The 25,342-nt window shown below is 35.4% G+C and overlaps 1 protein-coding gene across 1 annotated transcript in view; it reads left to right on the plus strand.

Annotated features, from left to right (window-relative positions):
- LOC132095552 (potassium voltage-gated channel subfamily H member 7-like) overlaps positions 1-25,342 on the plus strand; it is a 91,591-nt gene that overhangs the window by 25,919 nt on the left and 40,330 nt on the right. The window contains exons 3-5 of the mRNA XM_059500662.1: positions 2,209-2,364; positions 16,683-17,117; positions 20,272-20,483. Coding sequence (XP_059356645.1) covers positions 2,209-2,364; positions 16,683-17,117; positions 20,272-20,483 — 803 coding nt within the window. The remainder of the gene's footprint in view (positions 1-2,208; positions 2,365-16,682; positions 17,118-20,271; positions 20,484-25,342) is intronic.

Raw genomic sequence — 25,342 nt, forward strand, 5'->3', positions numbered from 1 at the left:
TCTCCGCTGTCTTTTTAGGGATGTAGAGGTCCTTTCTAGGTGCTGATATCATTGCCAAAAGCTAAAAACAGCCAAAAGCTGCACATTTAATTTTACATTCAGGCTATTGTCAGTTTGACGTTTTTGCATAAGGACATCTTAGTAAATGGCTGAAATCATTTTGTGATCACATCTTCTCATTGACAGGCCGTGATGTTCTTCATGTTCAGAGGATTTTCCGAGCACTTCTCCTCCGCACGCTCATTCAATTATACTGAACATGTAGATAAAATTACATTTCAGCAGAGTTGCTGCAGAATATTCCACTCCACATTTGATCCATTTTTCTTTTGTCTGTGTCGTGTTAATGATACCTGCAGGAGCTGGAGACGCTGATGTACTGCTCAGGATGCGGGAAATGTTTAGTCCAGCATGTTTAAGACGATCCCCTGCTTGTGTCCTCTATGAGATTCAGCGCAGATGTGTTTGAGTCCTTCTGGTTCTGACTGACAAGAATACACTATACCATTCAAAACAGACTGAAAAGACCTTTGCACTGTTGAAAAATATTTCCATTTCAAATAAATGGTGTTCTTTTGAGCATTTCCATTCATAAAAAGTCCTGAAACAATTAAAAGTAAATATTAACATAAAATGTAAAGTTTTAAAAATGCAATTTTTTTCTACTTATGCACGGTTTAAAATGTTTATCGCTATTTCTAAATACAATGTCAAAAATACATTTTAACAATCTTCATCAAGTATTCACAAATAAATGGAAAAAAAATAAAGCATGGAAATTCATTGTTCCATTTTGCCATTCGCAACTTTATTATTTCAGTATCATTTATATACTATATAAATTTTTGTGATTATTTAGAATTTTATTTTATTTTTAGAATTTCTGTTTTCACTTTCATTTTATATAGTTTTAGTAATGTTGTTGTCTTTTTTTTTTTTTTTTTGATCTAGTTTTTACTGACATCATGTCAAGTTCAACCATTCAGCGTCTCCATCAGCATCCAGGACTGATACGATCTGTCCGATACTATCTGTTACAATCTTTCATACAAACACCCAAACATTTCAGTGCAGCAGATATGAGCATTTTTGTATCCTTTCATCGCTAAAGGGGCTTTGGGAGTGAACTCAATGAGCAGGAGATTGGACTAAAAAAGAGAAAAGACATGGCGTCCATGTGGACAGATTCACTGTCACAGGCTGCTGAGTCCCGCTGTTGCAGAATAAGGGCAGCTAAACAGGGCTAAGCCTGCAGAGAGAAGCACAGGCTGTGACCTCTGACCTCTGGGTCTGATTCAGCGCATTTATCCATGGTCACACCCTCCAGCTTGAATTTTTACTTCCAAAATTCTTGTGATCTATAGAAAAAGATGTGTTCATGCACTGACAACAAAACAGAAGCATTCCAGATTGTTATTATTACCCAAAGACAACAATTATGTTATTATTATTATTATTTTATTTATTTTTAAAATATGATTCAGTTTGTTAACATAAGTCAATGCATTAACTATTTAATACAACTATTAATAACTAACAATAAATATTGAGAGCATGTTTAGAGTATTAATATTATTTTATTGTTCATTTTTAATTTATATTCAAGCATAACATTTGTAATGTTAAAAATGCATTAGTAATGTATATGTAGAAATGAATTAACCAGGATTAATAAATGTTGTAAATGTATTGCACATATTTACTTTATAATGGTTATTGCATGAAATATTGAAAAAATAACACTCACAGAACCATTAAACCATAACCAGTGAGATTTTAGTAGCATACTGAAATACTATTATACTTTACTTTTAGTTTATATTTTAATTTGATATATATTTTAGTGTATAAATAAAAGATAAATCATATGTCTTCAGAAAACATATTTTATATGGGACCCTGGACCACAAAACCAGTCATAAGCTTTCCATTTATGTATGGTTTGTTATGAAAGAACAATATTTGGATGAGAATCAACTATTTGAAAATGTACATCTGAGGGTGCAAAAAATTTAAATATTGAGAAAAACGCCTTTAAAGTTGTCCAAATGAAGTTCTCAGAAATGTATATTACCAATCAAAAAATAGGTTTTTATATATTAACATTATGCACTTTAAAAAATATCTTCATGGAACATGATCTTTACTTAATAATGAAACAGAGTTAGTTTGTAGAAATCTAAACACGTCTTCTTGTTTTTCCTGTAGGCTCAGACTTCCAGTGCAACACTCACATCATCCCAGTGAAGAACGAGGAAGGAGTTGTGATGATGTTCATCTTGAACTTCGATTATGTTCTAGATGAGGAGAGCAATGACTCTATGGAGAGACTCAACCTCACACCACCTGCCAAATCTGAAATCAGTGAGTGCAAACTGGTTTCATTATTATTAGTTTTATATTATTATTGCGTTAACGCACAATACACTACTTTTGAATGCATTATTAGTTTTGTGCATAAGAATGCGATTAATTGCGATAAATCGCAGACAATAATGCAATAAATCATGATAAAAAATGTAATCGTTGCCCATCACTGTATATATATATATATATATATATATATTTATATATATATATATATATATATATTTATACAGTACAGACCAAAAGTTTGGACACACCTTCTCATTCAAAGAGTTTTCTTTATTTTCATGACAATTGAAAATTGAAAATTGAAAATTGAAAATTGTAGATTCACACTGAAGGCATCACAACTATGAATTAACACATGTGGAATTATATACATAACAAAAAAGTGTGAAACAACTGAAAATATGTCATATTCTCGGTTCTTCAAAGTAGCCACCTTTTGCTTTGATTACTGCTTTGCACACTCTTGGCATTCTCTTGATGAGCTTCAAGAGGTAGTCACCTGAAATGGTCTTCCAACAGTCTTGAAGGAGTTCCCCGAGAGATGCTTAGCACTTGTTGGCCCTTTTGCCTTCTGTCTGCGGTCCAGCTCACCCCTAAACCATCTCGATTGGGTTCAGGTCCGGTGACTGTGGAGGCCAGGTCATCTGCCGCAGCACCCCATCACTCTCCTTCTTGGTCAAATAGCCCTTGATGCCTTCAGTGTGACTTTACAATTTTCAGTCATGAAAATAATCTTTGAATGAGAAGGTGTGTCCAAACTTTTGGTCTGTACTGTATATATATATATATATATATGGATATATGGAATCCAAATGTCATGATGTATAGTATAAAGGTTGTGTTTCTGTAGGTAATGCATAATCAACAAAACTGAAGCTTTTGACAACTACTGTTGTATTATGTGTGTAAATAAGCTGCAGTCATTTCTCTGACAATCTCTGATTGACTAAACTGAAGTCAGGAAGGAATCACTTTGTAACGTACAGCAGAGCTGCTTCCTGGAGACTCCTTCACAACCGTACCTCTGCTGTGCTAAACCAGCCATTCTAATGAGTCGTGTTCAACAGGAAGTGCTTTAACTGGCCAGAGCAGCGAGGCGTTCCTCAGCAGAGCGTGCTAATTAGTCAGGAGCTTCTCACTGAGACTGCTCAGATTCAGGTGGGACGCTGGCATCTTCTGCTCTCGCCTCACATGAGGGACGCTTTCAGAACTGGCTTCATATCAAGGCTTGAACACACTCATCAACAGGTGCAGACTGTGTGTAATTCAATTCAGTTCAATTCAGGTTTATTTGTATAGTACTTTTCTTGATGCAAATCGTTGTGTTTTACTGGCCTTCGCAACAATCCAGTATGTTTTCCTTTTTGGAACCTTTGGTGACCTGATTGACACATATAGGGACCAATCACAGTTAGTTGTGTTTTCTCATGGTCATCTGAAACATACACACAAAAATATAGCACGGCTCAATTTCTTCAAACTGTCTGATCTTAATTACTGTCCAGAACATTTCACAAACAGAAAAAAGCAGGCTGCATCATCATGTTCACGGATATCTAATCTGATGTCAATTAAAAGCCTCAAATGAGATGTGATGCCAATAACACTATTTTGTTCACTAGTAGACTAATACAACAGAGCGTTGAATGAAAATGAGAATAAATGATAACTGTCTGATTATAAAGCACTACACAATTTTTTTCCTAAACAAGTTAGAAATATTAATCACTAAAGTTGATTTTTTTTTATGATACATATGAATTTAGGCATAAATTCCTCTTAATGTGCAGCATGAAAAATGTATATTCAGTTTATTAAATATTACATATAACAGTGTTATTCATATATTATTTTTGTATTTTTTTAGGATGGTTGAAACTGACATTTTTTTTATTATACAGTAGGTGATTATAACATACAACACTATTTTGTTCTAAATAAATCAGTAAAAACTAATGCCAGGTGTTTTAAATGTTACAAATAAATTTAGGCATCACATAATAATGTGCAGCATGAAAATTGGATTTGCTATAATATACTATATACTACTAAAAAAATATATATTTTTTGGTGTTCTTTTAATAACCAGTGAGCAATAAACAATAATAAAATAAAACACATTTTACATCTAATCGCCAAACATGGAAAATAAGCATGCACAATTAAATATCGATCAATAAAACCTTTAATATTGGCCAATAACTAAAACTTTGTGGTAAGAATAAACTTTGCGTTTTTGTGTGTAACATTCATCGGTCGAAAAGTGATATTAAGCGGATCACAAAGAGAAAGAGCCTCCGTGAGGATGAGAACAGAAGCGGATGATATTGAGGCATTTATCATCTTCATCGTCTCTATAACGTCCTGTATCTGCGGGCCAGTTTGCTCTGACAGGGCTGGACGATCATGGCAGCGGTGACGCATCTGTGATGTCCGTGAGGCTCGTGTGCTCGTTTACAGCTCTGCAGCTGCTCGGGTCTCAGCGTCTCTGCATCCTCACTTAGCAAACGCGCCCGCCGCTCTAGGTGAAGGTTATTTATAGTGGAGAATGTTGCCGAGTGTTTGGAGAGAGTGTGGGTGTGTATGTGTGTGTTTTGCTGCCTCTGGGTGTCATGGAGAGTCTGTGTCAACAAGGACTCAACGCTGAACCCTGACTGTAAGTGTTATAATGTGACCCAAACCTAGTACAGCACCACAGACCTGACTGAACTAGAAAGCGTGCTTGTGAGTGAGTTAGGACTTAAATACACTTTCTCATATAGAACGTTTCTGATCATGAACTATGGCACTATTTTCTCTAAATATAATTTCTTTTTTTTTCTTTTTTTGATGATTTGCTACATATTACAGTGTTACACAATATACAATATACACAATATGGCAGTGCTATTATTATTATTATTAATTTTTCTAGAATAAGTAGTTTTTAACTCGGGATTGGCACTGAAATAGAAATAAATATTGAAGGTATTATTAAATTTGTAATTTTTTTATAATTAAAGAAAATTGCAACACAGGTGTGGCATTGAAATGAAAATTCAATTCAGCATGATGTGTATCATGGAAAATTAATATTCATATTTGAAATTTGATAAATATTACTTATAAGAATGTTAATAAATTTGTACATTTTTAGTAATTAAATAATATATTGTTTTTAACAGGTGAAAGTAAAATAAATTACAGGTTATTATAAAATACTATCCTAAATAAATAAAAAAGTTTTTTTTTTTATTTATACTGAATCCAGACATCAAAGCTTCATATGTACAGTAGTATTAAAAAAGATTATATTTATATATATATAGAGAGAGAGAGAGAGAGAGAGAGAGAGAGAAAATAGAGACTACAGTCATTTAGTTTTATGGTGAGTTGCCTGCCTTGATCTTTGAATCTGTTTGCTCTAAGTAGATGCATCTTGAGTAATCAAACTGGTATCCACTAAGCAAATGCAACCAAAAGGCATTGCAAATCAGCCCAAACCACTCAAAGTGGCATATCAAGACACATTACAGTACGTGCATTGAAACCTGAGTGCAGTAAAAGGCATGAATTATCGGAGGGAAGATGGTTCCTCCATTACATCGTGTTAAGTGGCTGACAAAATTACTGTAAAGGAACTGTTCACTCACAAATGATCATTTCCATGTCATCATTTATTTACCTTCATGTGGTTCTGACCCTCTGTTTTCTTCCTCCTGTAAAATGCAAAATGAGATGTTAGACAGAATGACTAAGCTGCTCGGTGCTAAGACAATGAAAAGTGGAGGTTTTCATACAAAAAAAGCAGTAAAAAAAATCATTACTATATGTGCAATATATTCCAAGTGATGCATAATAGCCTTGTATAAAGAACAAACACAAATTTAAGTCAGGTCTGATGCAAACGTTTAGTTTTTTATTATAGTTTTTAGTCATATCAACTTTGATACTATAAATTATTAAAAATGATTAAAAGCACTTTAAAAAGCATCAATAGGGCAGCACTAACATTAAATGAATAGTTCACCCAAAATTAAATTTTTCTGAATATTTACTCACCCTCAGACCATCCAAGGTGTAGATGATTTTGTTTCTTCCTCAGAACAAATCTGGAGAAATGTAGCATTGCATCACTTGCTCACCAATAGATCCTCTGCAGTGAATGGGTGCCGTCATAATGAGAGTCCAAACAGCTGATAAAAACATCGCAATAATCCACAAGTAATCCACATCACTCCAGTCCATCAGTTAATGTCTTCTGAATTAAAGCATTTCGACTGTAAACTGTTACTTACTTTCGAGTCCATAATCCACAATAATGCTTCCTCCAGTGAAAACATCTATCCACTGTTGTCCTCTCACATCAAAATCCACCAATTTTTCCAACCATATTTGTTTAAAGCTATTTTGGCTTGTAAACCTTGCTTGATCTATGAAGATCGCTCTCCTGATTCAGACGAGACAATATTTTGCCTGGAGAAAGCAATATTATGAATAACCATAGACATTAGATATTGAAGTTAAACAGCGTGATGTTAACTGAAAGACAGGAGTGGATTACTTGTGGATTATTGTGATGTTTTTATCACTCTTGTCTGACGGCACCCATTCACAGCAGAGCATCCATTGGTGAGACACTGATGCAATGCTGCCTTTCTCTAAATCTGATGAAGAAACAAACTCATCTACATCTTGGATGACCTGAGAGTGAGTAAATATTAAAAAAATATTTATTTTTGGTTGAACTGTTCTTTTATTTGTAGATTTTAACATGCAATATACCATTAAACCATATGCAAACAAATATTTAAAATTATCTACCACAAGTACAGTATGTGCAGAATCCCTTTGACACATTCAAATTTAGAACGAATTGACTTTTGGGGCAAAACAAGAAACTAATTATGCATAAACTTGCCAGTATCATAGCAACAAATGGAAGTGCTGGAATCATGGGATGGAATCCCCAGGTTCTAGTGCATTCTGAAATAGAAGCTCTGTCAGTCTGAATATGAATGTCACATGCTTAGACTGCTGCAGAGCGCTATCATTCCTCTGCTATCATTCCTCTGATGGTTAGAATCATGCTAACCAAACAGCATATGACCTGTGAGTGCACACACACACACACACACACACACATACAAACTTGCTGTCATGAATAATTTGTTATGATAGGAACATTTTGTGATGTTCTACAGTAACGTTATATATCTGCACTATAATGGAATCAGCGGCCAGTGTTTACCCCTGTATTAGCCATTTCGCTTTCTGTTCAAACCAATTTATGCTTCTGGATTAAGTCTTAGTAGGAGAAAATGAAAACTAGATATGAAATATGCATCAGCCTAAACCAGTTATGGTATAATAATATCAGTTATGTACAATATAAAAGATATTGAATCATCATTGAATAATAATAATAATAAATAATTATGTACACAGTACACACACACAAAATAAGACATAAAAATAAGTTTGTGTGACTTCAAGATCCTAAGATCCTAATAAAATGAGAAAATAGTCAAATGAGAGTTTAGGGCAATATTTTTATTTGTAAAGTATGTAATACATCCACTAAATATAAAAAACTCAATACAATTAATATTAAAAAATACAAGTAAAAATTTTATTATAACAAATATTTAATTTTATACATTTTTAATCAATAATTCTATTTGTCAAACAAATATGTACATTATGCTTATTTTTAAGTTTTCCATTTAATAAACAAATCACAAATGTTCATAAAAACAGTGGACTTGATTTTTAAGATCTTAGGGCCTCGCGAAGCCTTAGGGTGAGTCAATGATTACTGTTGTCACAAGTCCTTAAAAATTATTTAACTTATATTCTCATATTTTTCTGACAGCCAAATGGGGTAAAATTGTCCAGACAGCATTTCTGGCTGTGTTTCAGATGGCTGGTATTTTTCTTGTGAATCAATTACTGTAATGCAGTCAACGGGATTATTATTATTACTGATAACTAAAAAGAAAATCTTTTAGAATATATGTCTTAATAGCAATACAGCTGTAATAAAAATTAAACATATACTAAACTACACTTGCCTTAAAAACTAACTGAAATGATCATGCACTGAAATTAATATAAGTACAAACTAAAACTGAAATAAACAGTAAAAAAAAAAAACATTCAAAATAAAAAATAAAATTCGAATTAAAATAAAAACTGAAAATATAAAAGCTTGTTCAAAAAAATCATGAAAACTACAGTAGCAGATAAATTACACCAAAACAACGCTGATCTACTTCTACATGTCATCTGAAGCAATAAACAACTCATATCTCCTCGTTATCCATGTTGAGTCGTATTTAATGACACAAATGCATTCTGTAATGAAACATATTTCTTGATTTTGCAATAAAATGATACGTAGAAGTAATAGCAATGTTTTCATTAAGCACCAACAGTATTAAGAATCCAGATAAAAATTAAATATTATATTATGTCCCAATATATTATACCACACTAGATTCTGTTACGTCTTCTATTTTTACATACAAACAGATCAAGTCAGGCAAAAAAACACTATATAAAAAGCTTTTAATGTTAATATTGTTAACTATTAAAATCAGAAATAAAATGCAATGTAAAATGCTAAATGAAAAGAAGTTGAAATGAGAACTAACTCAAATAAAACAAATAAAAATGAATTAAAGCTATTTAGAAATATTACAAAACAATAGTAAAATGACAAAAAAATGTTATTGTGTCTTATTATTCTATTATTATTGTATCTGTGGTATAAAATATGCTAAGTAGAAACGATGTTAAGTAAGCACAACCAATAATAAGCATCTAGGTAATAATCAAAGATGGATGTTATATTGCATGATTCTGCTTATTCTTGCATTTTAACATCTAAACAGATAATGTCCATAAAAAAAATAAGCCCCATTCTTCCCGAAGGAGGTCTCGGAAGCAAATACACATATAGAATTCGTTTAGGAGTATACAGAGAAATTTGAGGGAATTAAAAACCCTCTTGGGAAGGCAGAAGTCTGCCAGGGAAACACGGGCTCTAAGGCTATACCGTGGACTTTACACATACGAGTACCGCTTAGGTCTCAATATGGAACCCACCCTTCCATGGTTCTCACGGATTCATCATGAAGGTCTGGCGCCGGACGTTACGCCGCGTCCAGCTGCTTAGGGTGATGGAGGATCTAAACAGGGTCTACAGTACGGACACTCTGGAGCAGTCTAAGCAAGCCGACACTAACCGGGGCCTCTCAGTGCCACTACCCGTTTGAGGTGAGAACACAGGAGGATACCAGCTCTACACGAAGGCTATAGAACCCAGCTAACATGTTAGGGGTCGCCCAGCCGGCAGCTCTACAAATATCTGTCAGCGAGGTGCCACGAGTCAGCGCCCAGGAGGATGCAACACTTCTAGTTGAGTGAGCTCGTAACCTGAAAGGACAGGGCACACCCTGAGCCTGATAAGCCAGGGTTATGGCATTCACAATCCAGTGGGCCATCCTCTGCTTAGAGATGGCACTTCCCTTCTGCCGGCCTCCATAACAGACAAAGAGCTGGTCTGAGGTCCTGAAGCTTTGTGTCCGGTCTACGTAGCACCTTAATGGTTGGACGGGTCAAAGCACAGCCAGGGCTGGGTCTGCCTCCTCCAGGGGCAGCGCTTGCAGGTTCACCACTTGGTCTTTGAAGGATGTAGTGGGAACCTTGGGTACGTAGCCAGGCCGGGGCCTCAGGATTACCTGGGAGTCAGCCGGCCCAAACTCTAGGCACGAACCGTCGACCGAAAATGCATGCAGTTCCCTACCCTCTTGATGGAGGCCAGTGCAAGCAGGAGCAGAGTTTTCAATGACAAAAACTTTAGCTCAACTGAATGCAAAGGCTCGAATGGGCCCTGCTGTAGTGATTTAAGCACTAGAGTCAGGTCCCAAGGGGGTATAGAGGGGGGCCGGGAAGGATTTAACCTCCTGGCCCCTCTAAGGAACCTGACGATGAGGTCATGCTTACCCAGAGACTTCCCATTCACGGGGTCATGGTACACAGCAATAGCGGCAACCTGGACTTTGAGGGTGGAGGGAGACAGCCTTCGCTCCAGCCCTTGCTGCAGAAAGGATAGCACGACCGCAATCGGGCATCTTCGGGGGTCTTCTCGGCGAGAAGAACACCACTCAACGAACAGGTTCCACTTCAAGGCATAAGCGTGTCTTGTAGATGGTGCTCTTGCCGAAGTTATGGTGTTCACTACCTCTTGGGGTAGGTCACCTAGAACCTCTGCGTCCCATCCAGGGACCAGACATGGAGTTTCCAAAGGTCTGGACGCGGGTGCCAAATGGTGCATCGTCTCTGAGTCAGTAAATCCCTCCTCAGTGGAACCCGCCAAGGAGGGGCTGTGGAGAAGAGCACTAGTTCGGCGAACCAGGTCCGAGTAGGCCAATATGGCGCTACTAGCAAGACTTGCTCCTCGTCCTCCCTTTGCACAGTGTCTGTGCGAGAAGTCTCACTGGGGGAAACGCATACTTGCGTAGGTCCCGCGGCCAGCTGTGTGCCAGTGCGTCCGTGCCAAGAGTAGAACAACTGACAGTGAGAGGTCTCTGGAAAAGCAAACAGGACTACCTGAGCGGCTCTGAACCGTCTCCAAATCAGCTGGACCATAAGGGGATGGAGTCGCCATTCTCCCGGGAGCATTGCTCGAGACAGCTCGTCGGCTGTACGATTGAGCAGGCCTGGAATGTGAACGGCACGAAGTGACCTTAGAACCTTCTGACTCCAAAGGAGGAGGTGGCAGGCGAGTTGCGACATGCGATGAGAGCGCAGACCACCTTATCGGTTGATGTACGCAACGGTCGCAGTGTTGTCCATTCGGACCAGCACATGCTTGCCTCGTAAGAGACCTTTGAGACGGTTCAAGGCAAAGTGCGCTGCTAACAACTCTAGGCAATTGATGTGCCACTGCAGCTGCGGACCCGTCCAAACCCCTGAGACTGCATGCCCATTGTACGTGGCCCCCCAGCCGGTGGTGGAGGCATCCGTGTAAACCACAGCATGCCTGGAGATCTGCTCTAGGGGCACCCCTGCCCGGAGAAATGCAAGATCTGACCACGGAGTGAGGGTTTGGCGACAGGCCGGTGTAACTTGGACCAGGTGAGTGCCGCGCTTCCACGCCCACCTCGGGACTCGGCCATAAAGCCAGTGCTGGAGCGGTCTCATATGTAATAGGCCGAGCGGTGTAAGTGCCGCCACAGCTGCCATATGCCCCAGGAGCCTCTGAAAGAGTTTCAGTGGGACCGCTGTCCTGCTCTTGAACATATTCAAGCAGGCTAGCACTGACCGTGCACGTTCCTCTGTGAGGTGTGCTGTCTATTCAACCGAATCCAACTCCATACCGAGAAAAGAGATCCATCGAGGGTGGTGAGCTCGTCATGCACTTCCGGAAAGAAAGGCACTGGGGTGGGGCGCTGAGAACCAGCGCGCGCCACCCCGAGAAACCGTTCATCCAGCCGCGAGGGTTCGGGACGCGGTGGGGGATTCCACTCGAGCCCTACCCTCTCGGCGGCCCGGGAAAGCATAGCTGCCACTTCGGGATCCGACTCAGGCTTTGCCACTGTCCCAGAGGGCGGCAGCGCAGCCGAGTCGTCATCCGACAGCTCTCCCTCCGATGCTGAGATCGACATCCGGTCGGGGGGAGTCCCACTGGATACCGCTGGTACGCTCCTTGACGAGGGCCCAGCGCGTTCTGTGGGTTGCTCCACTGGATCGGAGGTGCAAAAGGAGTGGTGGTCCCCAGAGGGTTGGTTCCCTGCGGGGTTTGCCACCACTGTGACCCTCAAACCACCCGCGCTACTGCCAGAAGTGGTTCTCGTCTGTCGGCCGTCAGAACTAGCCCCAGATCGCAGCATCTACCCTGAAGGTAGCGGAGCCTGGTTCGCAGCTCCGAGATGGTCATATTCCCGCAGTGAGAACATGACTCATCCACGAAAGCCACCTCAGCGTGCTCGACGCCCAGACACGTGAGGCAGCGATCGTGACCATCACCCGTTGCCAGGTAGCGACCGCACCCAGAAACGCACGGGTGAAATGGCATCCTTATAAGGACGATGCGTCGTCTTTACAAAGACGCACCCATGAAGCTCTTTTAGAGAAATTTTCTCTTTAGGAAATGCTCTTTTAGTGCTGAGGCGCACAGGGGAATTGGCCGCTTGCAACACGACAGAGGTAGCGCAGCCTGAAGTGTGCAATCCACTCGACACAGGAACGACCGCCGCTGAAGCACCGTCTCACCAACACACGAAATTTCCGAGAGTGTGCTGAACTCATAGTTCACAGCAGACACAGTTGAGCAGAGCGATACTAACGCTCGGCTTCGAAGCGAAAAGCTGGTATGCATTAAACCTACTGCCTTCTTATACTCACGCAGTGATCAGCGGCAGCTGGATGCAATAATTGCATGCCAATGTGCATTGGCTCATTTAGTTTACACTCGAAGTAGATTGGTCTATCGAAACGATATCCCATATTCGTCGGTCACCGACGTGCCGTCGAGAGTGACTGACTGAAAGGGAACTATAGGTTACAGTGTTACTGAATTGTATTGTATTTAGTTACTGGAATAAAATGAAAATGTTGCACTGATAACTAACTGAAACAAACTGAAGTACTAAAATGATTAAAAAAACATGAAGAAAAGTGTGAAATATCAGTGTTTGCCTTATAATTCAGATACTAATGACAGATACAGTAAATATAATTAAGGATTATATTCTGTTACTTCTTCCATTGTAACCTCTAAACAGCTGTTGTATAACTGTGAAACACACACACACACACACACCTGTTTGTTTTTGTGAAAAGTGGGTTCATCCCATAGGCGTAATGGTTTTTATACTGTACAAACTGTATATTCTATGGCCCTACACCAACCCTACCCCTAACCTTAACCCTCACAGGAAACTTTGTGCATTTTTACTTTCTCAAAAAAACTCATTCTGTATAATTTATTTATTGAAGCGTTTTGAAAAATGGGGACATGGGTTATGTCCTCATGAGTCACCCTCTCCTTGTACTACCTGTGTCATACCCATGTCATTATACAGAGTTGTGTCCTGATATGTCACAAAAACATGCCCACACACACCTGTGTGATGCGGCAGCGCTGCAGGGGGCATCGTGTGTGTTTGGGGCAGCAGTGACAGAACCTGAATAGCCGTTGACTGAGGAATCCTCATATTCCCAAACACTGGCTCCATTGTGACCGAGCATCCAGCAGTCCTCCTGAGGAGTGTTTACAGTCCTGCACACAACACTGAGACCAGCGGGTTAAACACCTGCTCCTCTTTAAACACACGAGTTGTTCAGGTCATTCTGCTGCACTCTTCTCTGCACACCTGTGTATAATATTCAAATATGCCATCTACAACACATTCCTGCTTGTTTGTATTAAAGGGGTCATATGATGCTGCTAAGAAGAACATTATTTGGTGTAATGAAATGTGTTTATGCAGTTTTAGGTTAAAAAAAAACATTATTTTCCACATAATGTACATTATTGTTTCTCCTCTATGCCCCGCCTTCTGAAACGCATTGATTTTACGAGGCAACAGCAAGGAGTGCTGTGATTGGCAAGCTATCCAGTGCGTTGTGATTGGCCAAGGACCTCAAGCATGTGACGCCCCTTAAAATATTGTGATGCCCTGTCCGGCCGGAGCGACAAGACATAAACATTAAAACCCATTATAAAAGTGATATGAACATGATTTCTAGTCATGTCCTCTTTTGAAAGGCTATACGACATGGTGGTGGCAGCAACAACAATACTACAACGAGATTAAATGGTACACCAACTTTCTTTGCGTGAACATCTGGGCGGCATTATGCAAATCTTCCCACATAGTGATGTAGATATGTGGGGGCGTGTTAGAATGAGCCGTTTTAGAGGGGGTGGACGAGTCTTAAAGGGTTACTCCACCCTAAAATTAACATTTTGTCATTAACCCTCTGGAGTCTAAGGGTAATTTTGGGGCCTGGAGAAGTTTTGTCATGGCCTGACATTTGTGATTTTTTTCAGTTTCTTATACATATCTAAATGGCTAAAGTCTAATCTCACTGTAATCAGCACAAACTGGGCTATAATAATAATAATATGTGAGCAGCATGTATGTACATGATTGTGCTTTTGAGAAAAAAAAATGTTATGCGTGGTTAGTGAAAAACTAAAATTGTTAAAACACTTGAATAAGGCAATAAAACACGTACAGATATCTCTCTCATGTCTCTTCGCTGAGTATTCACTGTGTTCCCGTTGCTTCATATAACCCAGATTGCACGTCTGATGGCAGATGGAGTATTCTTATGATGACTTTCATACCTTTTCTGGACCTTGACACTGTTATTTACTTGGCAGTCTATGGGACAGTCTCAAACCTCCATGTTTTCATCCAAAATATCGTAAATTATGTTCCAAAGACAAACGGAGCTTTTACGGGTTTGGAACGACATGGGGGTAAGTGATTAATGACAAAATTTTCATTATGGGGTGAAATAACCTTTTAACTTTGATAAAGAATATCTCTTTGGATTTGAGACTTTAGTCTTTGCAGCTTTACAGATCTTCTTTATTCACCAAGAGCTTGTAACACTCCAAAGAGAAAGGAAAAATTGAAATCGCATCATATGACACCTTTAAAACATACAGATTGAATCTGCACAAAATTTCAGGTCAAAGTTGAGCTTTGTGTTGCAGATAAAAGCTAATGTTCTTCACATGTGCTTGTGTTCTCGTTCTCTGGTGTGTGCATGAATGAAAGTGAAGTCCAGTGTCATTCATGAGATTTCAGCAAAATTACTCTGCAAGCTTTCTCTTGAAGTAGACCTTATTTATTAGAAAACGTGTACTCCAATTTAGTCTTCAAAGCGCTGATGCACTAGAGAGGGAACACTGAATTCCACGGGGAAACGCTGGATTTGTTTGATCACATCCTGTTTTTTAAAAAAAAAACACATTGAGGAGCTGCTAATTAAAGCAGTGGTGATCTGAGTCCGTACGGAGGGATGAATTCAGACCAAAGGCCGGTGGGATAATTAAAGGCACGGCTGAACAAATGAGCCATATGTCAGACTGTTGTTCTCCTGGGGGAGATGCATTATGGGAATGAATGTTGACCGCTCAAGTTGCACGTCTGCTGAATATGCCTGTTCTTATAATAACCCTGCCAGCGGTGCTGCCGACTCGTTTCAGTGTATTCAGTATAGCCACTTCTGAAATATGATAAAACAGTCATTCTTCATCCGGGGAGAGTCAACCTTGATAATCTCACTGAAGGAAAATAAAATAAAATTATAAGAAGAATAAATTATTAAATAATTTTCTGTATATTTTGACTCTCCCCAATGTCAAAGTATATATATAAAACAAATTATATTAATGACGATATATTGTAAAATAAAATAAAATAAAATAATAGAGAAATTTAGAAATATTTGAAGGCTGTTGTAATGTAATTTGTTTATAATATTTTTATGAATATTGATCTTTAAATAAAATGAGCGTGTTTAACGGCAAAATAATAATAATAATAATAATAATAATAACAGCTGTAATAATAATAGCCTTAATAAATCAAAACAGCCTTCAAGCATTTCTAAATGTAATATAAAATAAAATAAATTAAAATAAAATAAAACGAAAAAAAATTATTGACACAGCTTTTAAGTATTTCTCAATTTCTCATAAAAATGGTATGTATATATATATATATATATATATATATATATATATATATATATATATATATATATATATATATCAAATTTGATAAAATTGGGAAATTTTGAGAAATACTTGAAGGCTGTTTTAATTTAGTGTGATGTTAATAAAAACAGCCTTCAAGTATTTGTCAATTTCTTATAAATAAAATTAAAAATATTAAATAAAAGTAAAAAAAAAAAACGTGGAAACTGAGAAATGCTTGAAGGCTTGAAATGTTTTATTTAATTTGTTTATAACTGCACATTAGTTACAATAACAGCCCTAATGAAATAATAAATAAAATGAAGTGAAATTAAATAAAACATAATATATAGTTTCTATTTCTATAATAGAAATAAATAATAATAATAGTTAGTTAATATTAATAGTTAATAAGGTAGTTGTTAGGTTTAGGTATTGCATAAGATTAGGCATGTAGAATAAGGTCAAGTAGAATAAGGCATTAATATGTTCTTAATTAGCACTAATACATGGCTAATAATCTAGTAATATGCATGCAAGTAAGCAACTAATAGGTGTTACCTATTCTAAAGTGTTACCCTTTTTTTTTAAATACCTCCAGGAAAAGGACGATTCTTCTGCTTCCGTCTGCCAGCCTTGACTCTGTTGGGCAGCACCAAGCAGTCTCTCCCTCAGGATGACCCAGACTCAGTGATGGTGGACTCACCCAGGGCCAGTGACGACTCTGTGGCCGTGATGGACATCCAATCGCCCATCAAGGACGGTTTGAGTCCAGCGGATGCTAACGACACGCGGGCGCTCATCAGCTCCAGCCCTCACTCGTCCCCGGTCAGCGCGTCTGTACCCCTCGACCACTCATCACCCAAGCAGCTCTGGGACCGGCCCAGTCCGTCTCAAGCTCAGTCCAGCACCTGCCTGGCCCAGTCCATCTCCAGAGACAGTGTGTGGAGCAGGAGACGAGCCTCCTCCGTTCACGACATCGAAGGACTGAGCACCAACTCCAAACACCGGTTTACAGACAGACACACAAATGACGGTGAGGACTAAAACTTACATTAAACTATATTACAATACTTTAATATATATTAAAATACAAGTTATTCCTTTAAAAATAAAAATACAAATAATAATAATGTAATTTTTGGTTATATAGTTTTAAAATGTTACATATTATAAAATATTAAATATGATAAGTTTTTTATGTTAAATATTTATGTTAAATATTATAAAAAAAATATATAAAAAAATAGAAATACAGAAATATAGAAAAAATATTATTTGTAATATAATGTATAATGTTGTTGTTTAAAATAAAAGCATTATGTTTAACATCATATTAGTCATAATAACAATCCTAATAAGTAACATAAAATCTAATAAATGTAAAACATCCTTCAAAGTATTTCTCAATTATTAAATTAAATTAAATTAAATTAAATTAAATTAAATTAAATTAAATTAAATTAAATTAAATTAAATTAAATTAAATTAAATTAAATTAAATTTAATTTAATTTAATTTAATTTAATTTAATTTAATTTAATTTAATTTAATTTAATTTAATTTAATTTAATTTTACTTAACTTTTTACTTGAAAATACTTTAAGGCTTTTTGAAAGGCTTTATTTGTAATATAATTTAAATACAGTACTTTTACAGATCAAAAGATTGATTGAAAGATATGAAAAGATATGATACAATATGAGGTTTTCCTAAGTCATATCTGGTTATTATGTAAATTATAAATTGAATGAATATGAAATAGTTCTGTAATTTGAGATTAATTTGATCTCTTAAGTCATTTTCTTTACCCTGATATAAACCTTGTTTGAATTACAAAGTGCATTTAAGCTGTGCAACTGATTAACTCGACCGTCATAATGCACATTAGTTTCTGCATTAAATGCACAATTAATGTAGACAGGAATCTATAATTTTCCAGTGTAGTGATTTCATTGCTTTTATTGATGAATGATAATCACATCTAACAGCAAGAAAGGGCAATTATAATGGCATCATAATTAATGACCTTCTGCTTGCCCCGTTTTGTTGATATGTTCAATTAGAGTCATTATAAAGGACCAAAACATGAAATGATCCACTGCTGGCACTCTTCAGCTTTAAAAGAAGCATGTGTGGTTTCATTTTATACAAGAATTCAATAAAAAATTTTCTTTTAAAAAATAAAAATAAAAAAAATAAATATATATATATATATTTATTTAATTTAATTAGATTTTTATTTAATATTTATTTAATTTATTTAAATTTTCCAGTTGTCATTCCATTTCATTTTGATTTTAGTTTAATTTTTTGTATACATTTTTTTATAGTTATTATATATTATATTGTTTTTTATTAATTTATGACCATTTTAGTTTTAGTTATTTTAGAACTTTTAGAACTGTCTTAAGCTAAACAAAAATGAGAAAAATCTTTTCAGGTCATATTTATTTTATTACTTAGTTTTAAGTTTTTAGCTCTGGTTATTATAATAACTTTGACATTTATTTCATCATAATCATAAAATAAGTCTTTGCTTTCTGAAATTGAGAGAAAAGCCAGTCTGTAAATGAAAACATTTTTTTGTGCCGAACTTGTCTTTAAATAGAAGGAGCCTCTATAAGCTCATTAGCAGATTATGTTTTTTGCATTCATTTTCTATGAATACCACAAGCTTTAGGTCCAGTTTTCAGCATTAAATAAAGTTTGACAGAATCTAAAGAATCTAGATCAATCCTGTTATCTTTGCTCAAAAGTGCATTCGATCAGAGCATCATCAGAGTGTCCGGGATTCGTGATTATCCATTTTCAGTCTGATTTCTCCTCTCAGCTGTTATTGATGTCTTGATTAGATCATACAGAGCATTTGCTGCTATTTCAATAAAGCTCTAGTCCCTAGTTCTGGCCGTTCCTCTTCACGTCCCATTGACTGGGACTGATGCATCGGGACAGCAGATCAATGCTGCATGCTGAGGGACTTGCATCAGCTGTTAACCAGCACAGACTCTTTCAGTTCTGGAGGACATTTCTCTAATCAGAGTTTGAATAAACGCTGTATGCCTGCCATTTATCTCTTTTCTTTTACACTGCACATGATTTTAATGGATTGCTAATGGATGCTCGCAGAACTGCATATGTTTGCTTCAGGCATGGATGATGATGTTTATGGCAAGCTTGAAATGCACTAAAAATCCTGATTGTTTCAGTAAAATCTCACATCTACAGTTTAGATGATGGTATTTTAATTCAACACTGATGAGTTTTCACTTAAATGGTTCATTAAACTGAGCAAACAATATGTACTGTTTTCAAATATGCAAGTACGAATATTATATATCCACTATATTTTTCTTATATGTAAGTTTTTTTCCCCTGGAATGCCTTAATTTGTTTTAAAATACATTTAAAATATTTTTATTTAATATTACGATTTATAAATAAATCAAACGATATGTGTTCAACTATTAAAGGCAAGATCAAGCCTGTGTGATCTAACTAATATATTGCACATTTTATTAAAGTATTTGCTCTGAAATGCCTTAAATCGTTATTATTATATATTTTTTTTAATTGTAGATGGCCTTTTTTACGCATTGTATTTTAATGTAAATTTTGTATTTAATATTACATTTTTAAATATATTCTTGAATAATAATAATAATTAACATTAAAATATGATTAATAATTTTTTTAAAATATTGAGATTAAAAGCATTATTTACCTGCATATAATTTTTCTTAAAACATTTGAATATATAATATTGTGTAGAGAAATGTATGCACATTGTGAATATTTTTTCAAATATTAATATTAAGAAATTTATGACTAACTGATTAATAAATGGACAGTGATTAAAAAAACATATATATATATATTTTTCATTTTATTTTTATTTTTTTTAACAATTTAACGCCTCCGTCTTAATATTCACATACACACTCTGTGGACTGTGAAACTATTCTAATGACGTGTTTTTTTATTCAAAAGTGAAAGTTTTGTCAGTCTTTACTTAAGTTCACACAGGTTTGGAATGACATTGTGAATAAATAAGTGGACTGAGGGTTTAATATCCAAAATGCTGCATATCACCAGATTTATATCTCCAGAAATGATCTGTTAGCTATATCACTCAGCCTTATGCGAGATAATCTCTGATATTCACTCTCTTCTTTACTCTGTACCTTCAGGTCCGTTCAACCATCTGAAGTCCAGTCTGCTGGGATCCACCTCAGACTCTAATCTGAACAAATACAGCACCATCAACAAGATCCCGCTCATCACACTCAACTTCTCCGAATCCAATGATAAGAAAGCGCCTTCCCCTCCGTCCTCCGAGAAAACCATCATCGCACCGAAGGTCAAGGACAGAACACACAACGTCACAGAGAAGGTCACACAGGTAAGACTGAAGTGTGATGGTGTGAATGTGTCGACATCAACGCAAAACTGACCCTATTTACTTAATTTATGCATGTTACTGGCCTTATTGTGAACAATTAAGACAAAAATGTTCAGCAAGTTTGAACATTTTTTTTTTATAAAATAAAAACAGTAAAGTGATTTTGAAATGTATATTACTGTTTTCTATTTGAATAATACATTGCAATTTATAATTGCAATTTATAATTGCAATTTAAAATAGCGGTTTTCGATTTGAATATGATTTATGTACTGTAAAAAGTAATCTATTCCTGTGATTCAAAGCTGAATTTTCATTCTTCAGTGTCACATGAACTTCAGAAATCATTCTAATATGCTGATTTGATGACCAGGAAACATTACTATTATCAATGTTGAAAACAGTTTTGTTGTTTCATATTTTTGTGGAAACTGGTACATTTTTTTGGATTCTTTAAAGAATCTAAAGTTCAAAGTTTCTTTTAAAGTCATTTTTGAACAATTTAATGCATCCTTGCTTAATAAAAATAAAAATTTCTGTCTCTCTCTCTCTCTGTGTGTATAGAAATAATTAACTAAAACTAAAACCATAAGAAATATTTTGTTACTTGAATAAAATTAACATTAACATTTAACAAATTTAAACTTAATTCAGCTAATTGCCAAGAAGAGTAATATATATATATATATAATTTATTTTATAAGCTAATAAAATAAAAATAATAGACATATTTAAAAATAAATACTAATGCTTTAACTAAAATAAAATAAAAAATAAAATATACAAATAGAAAATAATATAAAATAATATATTATGCTTATACATTTTTATACATTCTTTGATAACAATAAACTCTTTTGTATCATTATACATATCTTTACTGTCACTTTTGATCAATTTAATGTGCTCTTGCTGAATAAAATTATTAAAAGAAACAGTGACTTTTGAGTAGCAGTTTTTATAATATAGTATATGTACTAGTCCCCAATATTTACAAAGGGCTTTTAAAAGCATGAAATAAATGAATGTGAATGCTAACAGATGGATATTAAAGACTCCCTCGATTATGAATGCTTCACGTTGATTTAGCAAAGTAAAACCGGTTGTTTTTCCTTCAAGTTTCTCAATAAGACCCTCAGGTGAGGATGTGCTTTTGCTCTATTTCTCCTCCATGGAGTCTGAGTTAATCGATGTGTCACGAGCGTAATCCGTTTGAGATATTGCATGTGTCTAGTGCTTCATGATTCAATTGGAAATCCAATAATCTTGTGAACAAGCACAAACAAGCTGTAACAAATTCTCCCGCACAACATTAAATGATGCTAACAGTCATGTGTATGCAAATAAATGCTAATGAGGAGACCACTTAACCTCAGGGATATTAAGACGAGAGCAAGAAAACAGGGCAACCAGCAGTAATTATTCAGAGTCCGCAACGTACTTCAACCATATTTAGCACCTTTTTGAGACACCGAAATGCATCAAAAGAGCATCCGAGCATGAAGATGGATTTTCTACCACCTCTGGGAAATAGATCTCCAAATATTGGCAAAACACAATTCAGTAGCACTGCAACAGTCTCTATGTGAGAGCCTCGAGTGTAAACTGAACTTCTCCTTTAATCCATGAAGCTGGATGTGTGTTTGCACATTAGATCTGTTCCAGCTGCCTAACTACACAGCATTTATATGCATGTTTCTAAACATATGACTACTTCCAGGCAGCATTGCATGTGTTTTTCACGGAAATCTCAAATATGCATGGCACATGGTGGACAAAGCAATAGAAATGTTAATAATAAACACACTTCCATTAAAACATTTTGGGGTCAGTGAGATTTCTTATTATTATTTGTAAGAAATTAATAGTTTTATTAAGCAAGGAAGGTTAATACTGATGAAAAGTGACAGTAAATACATTTATAATGTGTCAAAAGATTTCTATTTCGAATCGACGCTGTTCTTTTGATCTTGCTATTTCTATATTTTCTGAGCAGCCAATCAGCATATTAGAACGGATAATGTGATGAGTAATGATGCTAAAAAATTAAGGCTTTTCATCATTGGAATAAATTATATTTTAACATATATTCAAATGGAGAATGGGTATTTTAAATGGTAATAATATTTCACAATATCACAGTTTTTCTCTGTATTTTTTTCTTTGGTCTTGATAAGCAAAAGAGACTTCTTAAAAAATAATAATAATAAATAAAATAATCTTTTTATTTGTATGTGCATTTTAGGCTTATAGCTTAATAATATGTTAATGTCAAATGATAAATATGCAGCCACCTTCTAAATAAGTCACTTATCAGGTGCCAATTCAGTTAGGACAGTGCTTCAAGGTTAGTGACTTTTGTAAATATCCTTCAGTGAAAGTCAAAGTAACACAGAGTACTGGGTCAAACCTCGTGGTAACATGTCCGTCTCCTGACCAGCCGTGGATGACAGCCCATCGAAAACAACACGAGTCCTCACTTCAGAGTCATCGACTCGTTCACTGAGCGATTCTCACGTTATTAAGAAGCCTGCGAGAGAAAAAGATACACAATTCATCACTTTCTTAGAAGAGAAAGAGAGCTCCCGTCATAATTTCTAATAAAGTATTTATCAGGAAAATACGCCTCATTTGCTGACTGTCAAAGGTGGTTTAATCCTGCAGTAAGGTGTGTGTGTATGTGTTCATTCAGAGCTCAGTTACACACACACACGCCGCTGGATTACAGATGAATTATTATCCTGATGCTTTTACTTCTGCTGTTCAGTGGCTTTGCAAAATAGTGAAATGAAACCCTGGTTGAGACCTTTGTAGTGCAAAGGAAAGCCGTGTGTTATTGCTTATCGTGGAGATCTTTCTATTCAACTATTCTATTAAACAGCAGAAAACAAAGCACAATACAAATAACACAGATTTTCATGATTTTGCTGAATGAAATCCAGTACTTGTCACTTTGAGGCGCTGATTCCAAAAATAGTGTCTCGAGTCATTCTCTCACAAAATATAATGCATTTCGTAGCATTTGTACTTTTGAAAACCATTGTATTGTCCCTTAATCAATAGAAAAACCGACACAATAGCATGATTCCTGTCTGAATCTGAGTCAGGTTACAAGTTACACCTATTCTTTTTCAGATTTTTACATGTATGAATGATTCTGAAGACATTATGTTTTGCCTAATCTTGATTTCAAGGTTAGAATTGTTGACAAAAGTGACAGAAGAAAAGGCAAACATGAACCAGATGTTTTCTTCTACTTCTGTGGTGTTTTACTTGCATCCACATGACAGAAAACGGCTGGTTTTGTTTCTTTGACATTAAATGGACTATTTAAACATGTTTTTCCACTCCTTCGCAGATTTTAAGTTATGTATTTAACTTATTTTTGTAATTTTTTCAAAAATTTTGACATTTCACTAGTTTTGTTTTTTTGACGATTAATCGCATCCATAATAAAACTTTTAGTTTACATATGAGTGTGTGCTGTGCATGTTTATTATGTTTATATAAAAGCACACACAAACAGTATATATTTTGAAAATATTTTTACATTTATATATTTATAGTCATATAATTTATATAAATATATTTATAATTTAAACATTAAAAAATTTTAACTTGAAAAAACTACATTAAACTACAGAAGGTTATAAAATCTGCAGATTTATTTTTCAAGATGCAGGGCTACAGTATGTAATCAATTGCAACTAGCAATATAATAACATCTTTAAAAGCATGAACAAAACTACACAAGATAGCATATACAACACAATAAAATCACATTTAATAATGCAATCCGAATTTCATAATACAATATGATTATATTGTATTTTAATATTTTAAATTTTAACACACTTTCACCAATACAACATTTAATAAAAAAGTAGAATGCAGGTAGTGTAAAATGCTATAAAATAATATATAACAACAAAAGCAATGGTCATATATCTGATAATTTGCTGAAAATCTATAATTTAACCCATGTTAATTTTACTTTCATTATTTCTAAAATAGTAATATAAAAGTAGATTCCATTGCTGTGAGCCTCCACTTCATGAATAGCTTTGAGGTAAAGGACATGAATAGCATATTTCATATTTCAGTGAAAAGGAGATTTAGTGAAGTGTTGTGCAGCGTTTTGTCCTTGAGCAGAGCTCTCTGATAACTTCAGAAACAACCTAAGATGACAACTAGACTTTATAATCTAAAACGCTATATGTAATGTGAGCCTTTGTGACAGCAGAGACGGCTGGTGCTGTGCAACTATACAGAAATAAATGAATATTTATGTCATGCTCTGAGGCTCCCTGACATGCTGCGCTTATGAAATGTGAAGAACTCAGTTGTGCCGGTGCTTTCTGTGAAATATTGCATCAGCCGGAAAGAAATAAATGACAACTGCAGGGAAATATGTGTGGTGTGGTGAAACTGTCACAAATACAGCATTATGAAGATGGGTATGTGGATATGTGACTGACAGCTGTCAACTAGTGCAATGTAAACTATTATTGGGAGAGATTTTTAATAATCCAGCTATGTTCGGATCTCAGTTTGAAAATGCAAAAATCAGCATTATGATTATTTATTTATTTATTTGTTGTTTTATTTTATTTTTTTTAATTAAACTTAAAGTGTACTATAGACATGGTCGTATTTTTACATGGGAGAAGTTTGAATGAATGAATTTATTCATTTCTCAACAACTTGATTTATTAAAATTTTAAAAATATAATGTATCATTTAACATTTAGCTGTTAAATTGAAAAGAAATGATACACTACTCAGCATTTTTATTAAAAGAAAATAAAAGTTAAATAATAGAAAATAATAGTGCTTCTATCTATTATTATTATAACTGC

Source organism: Carassius carassius, chromosome 19 (assembly GCF_963082965.1).
Source record: "Carassius carassius chromosome 19, fCarCar2.1, whole genome shotgun sequence".
NCBI classification, from domain to species: Eukaryota; Metazoa; Chordata; class Actinopteri; order Cypriniformes; family Cyprinidae; genus Carassius; species Carassius carassius.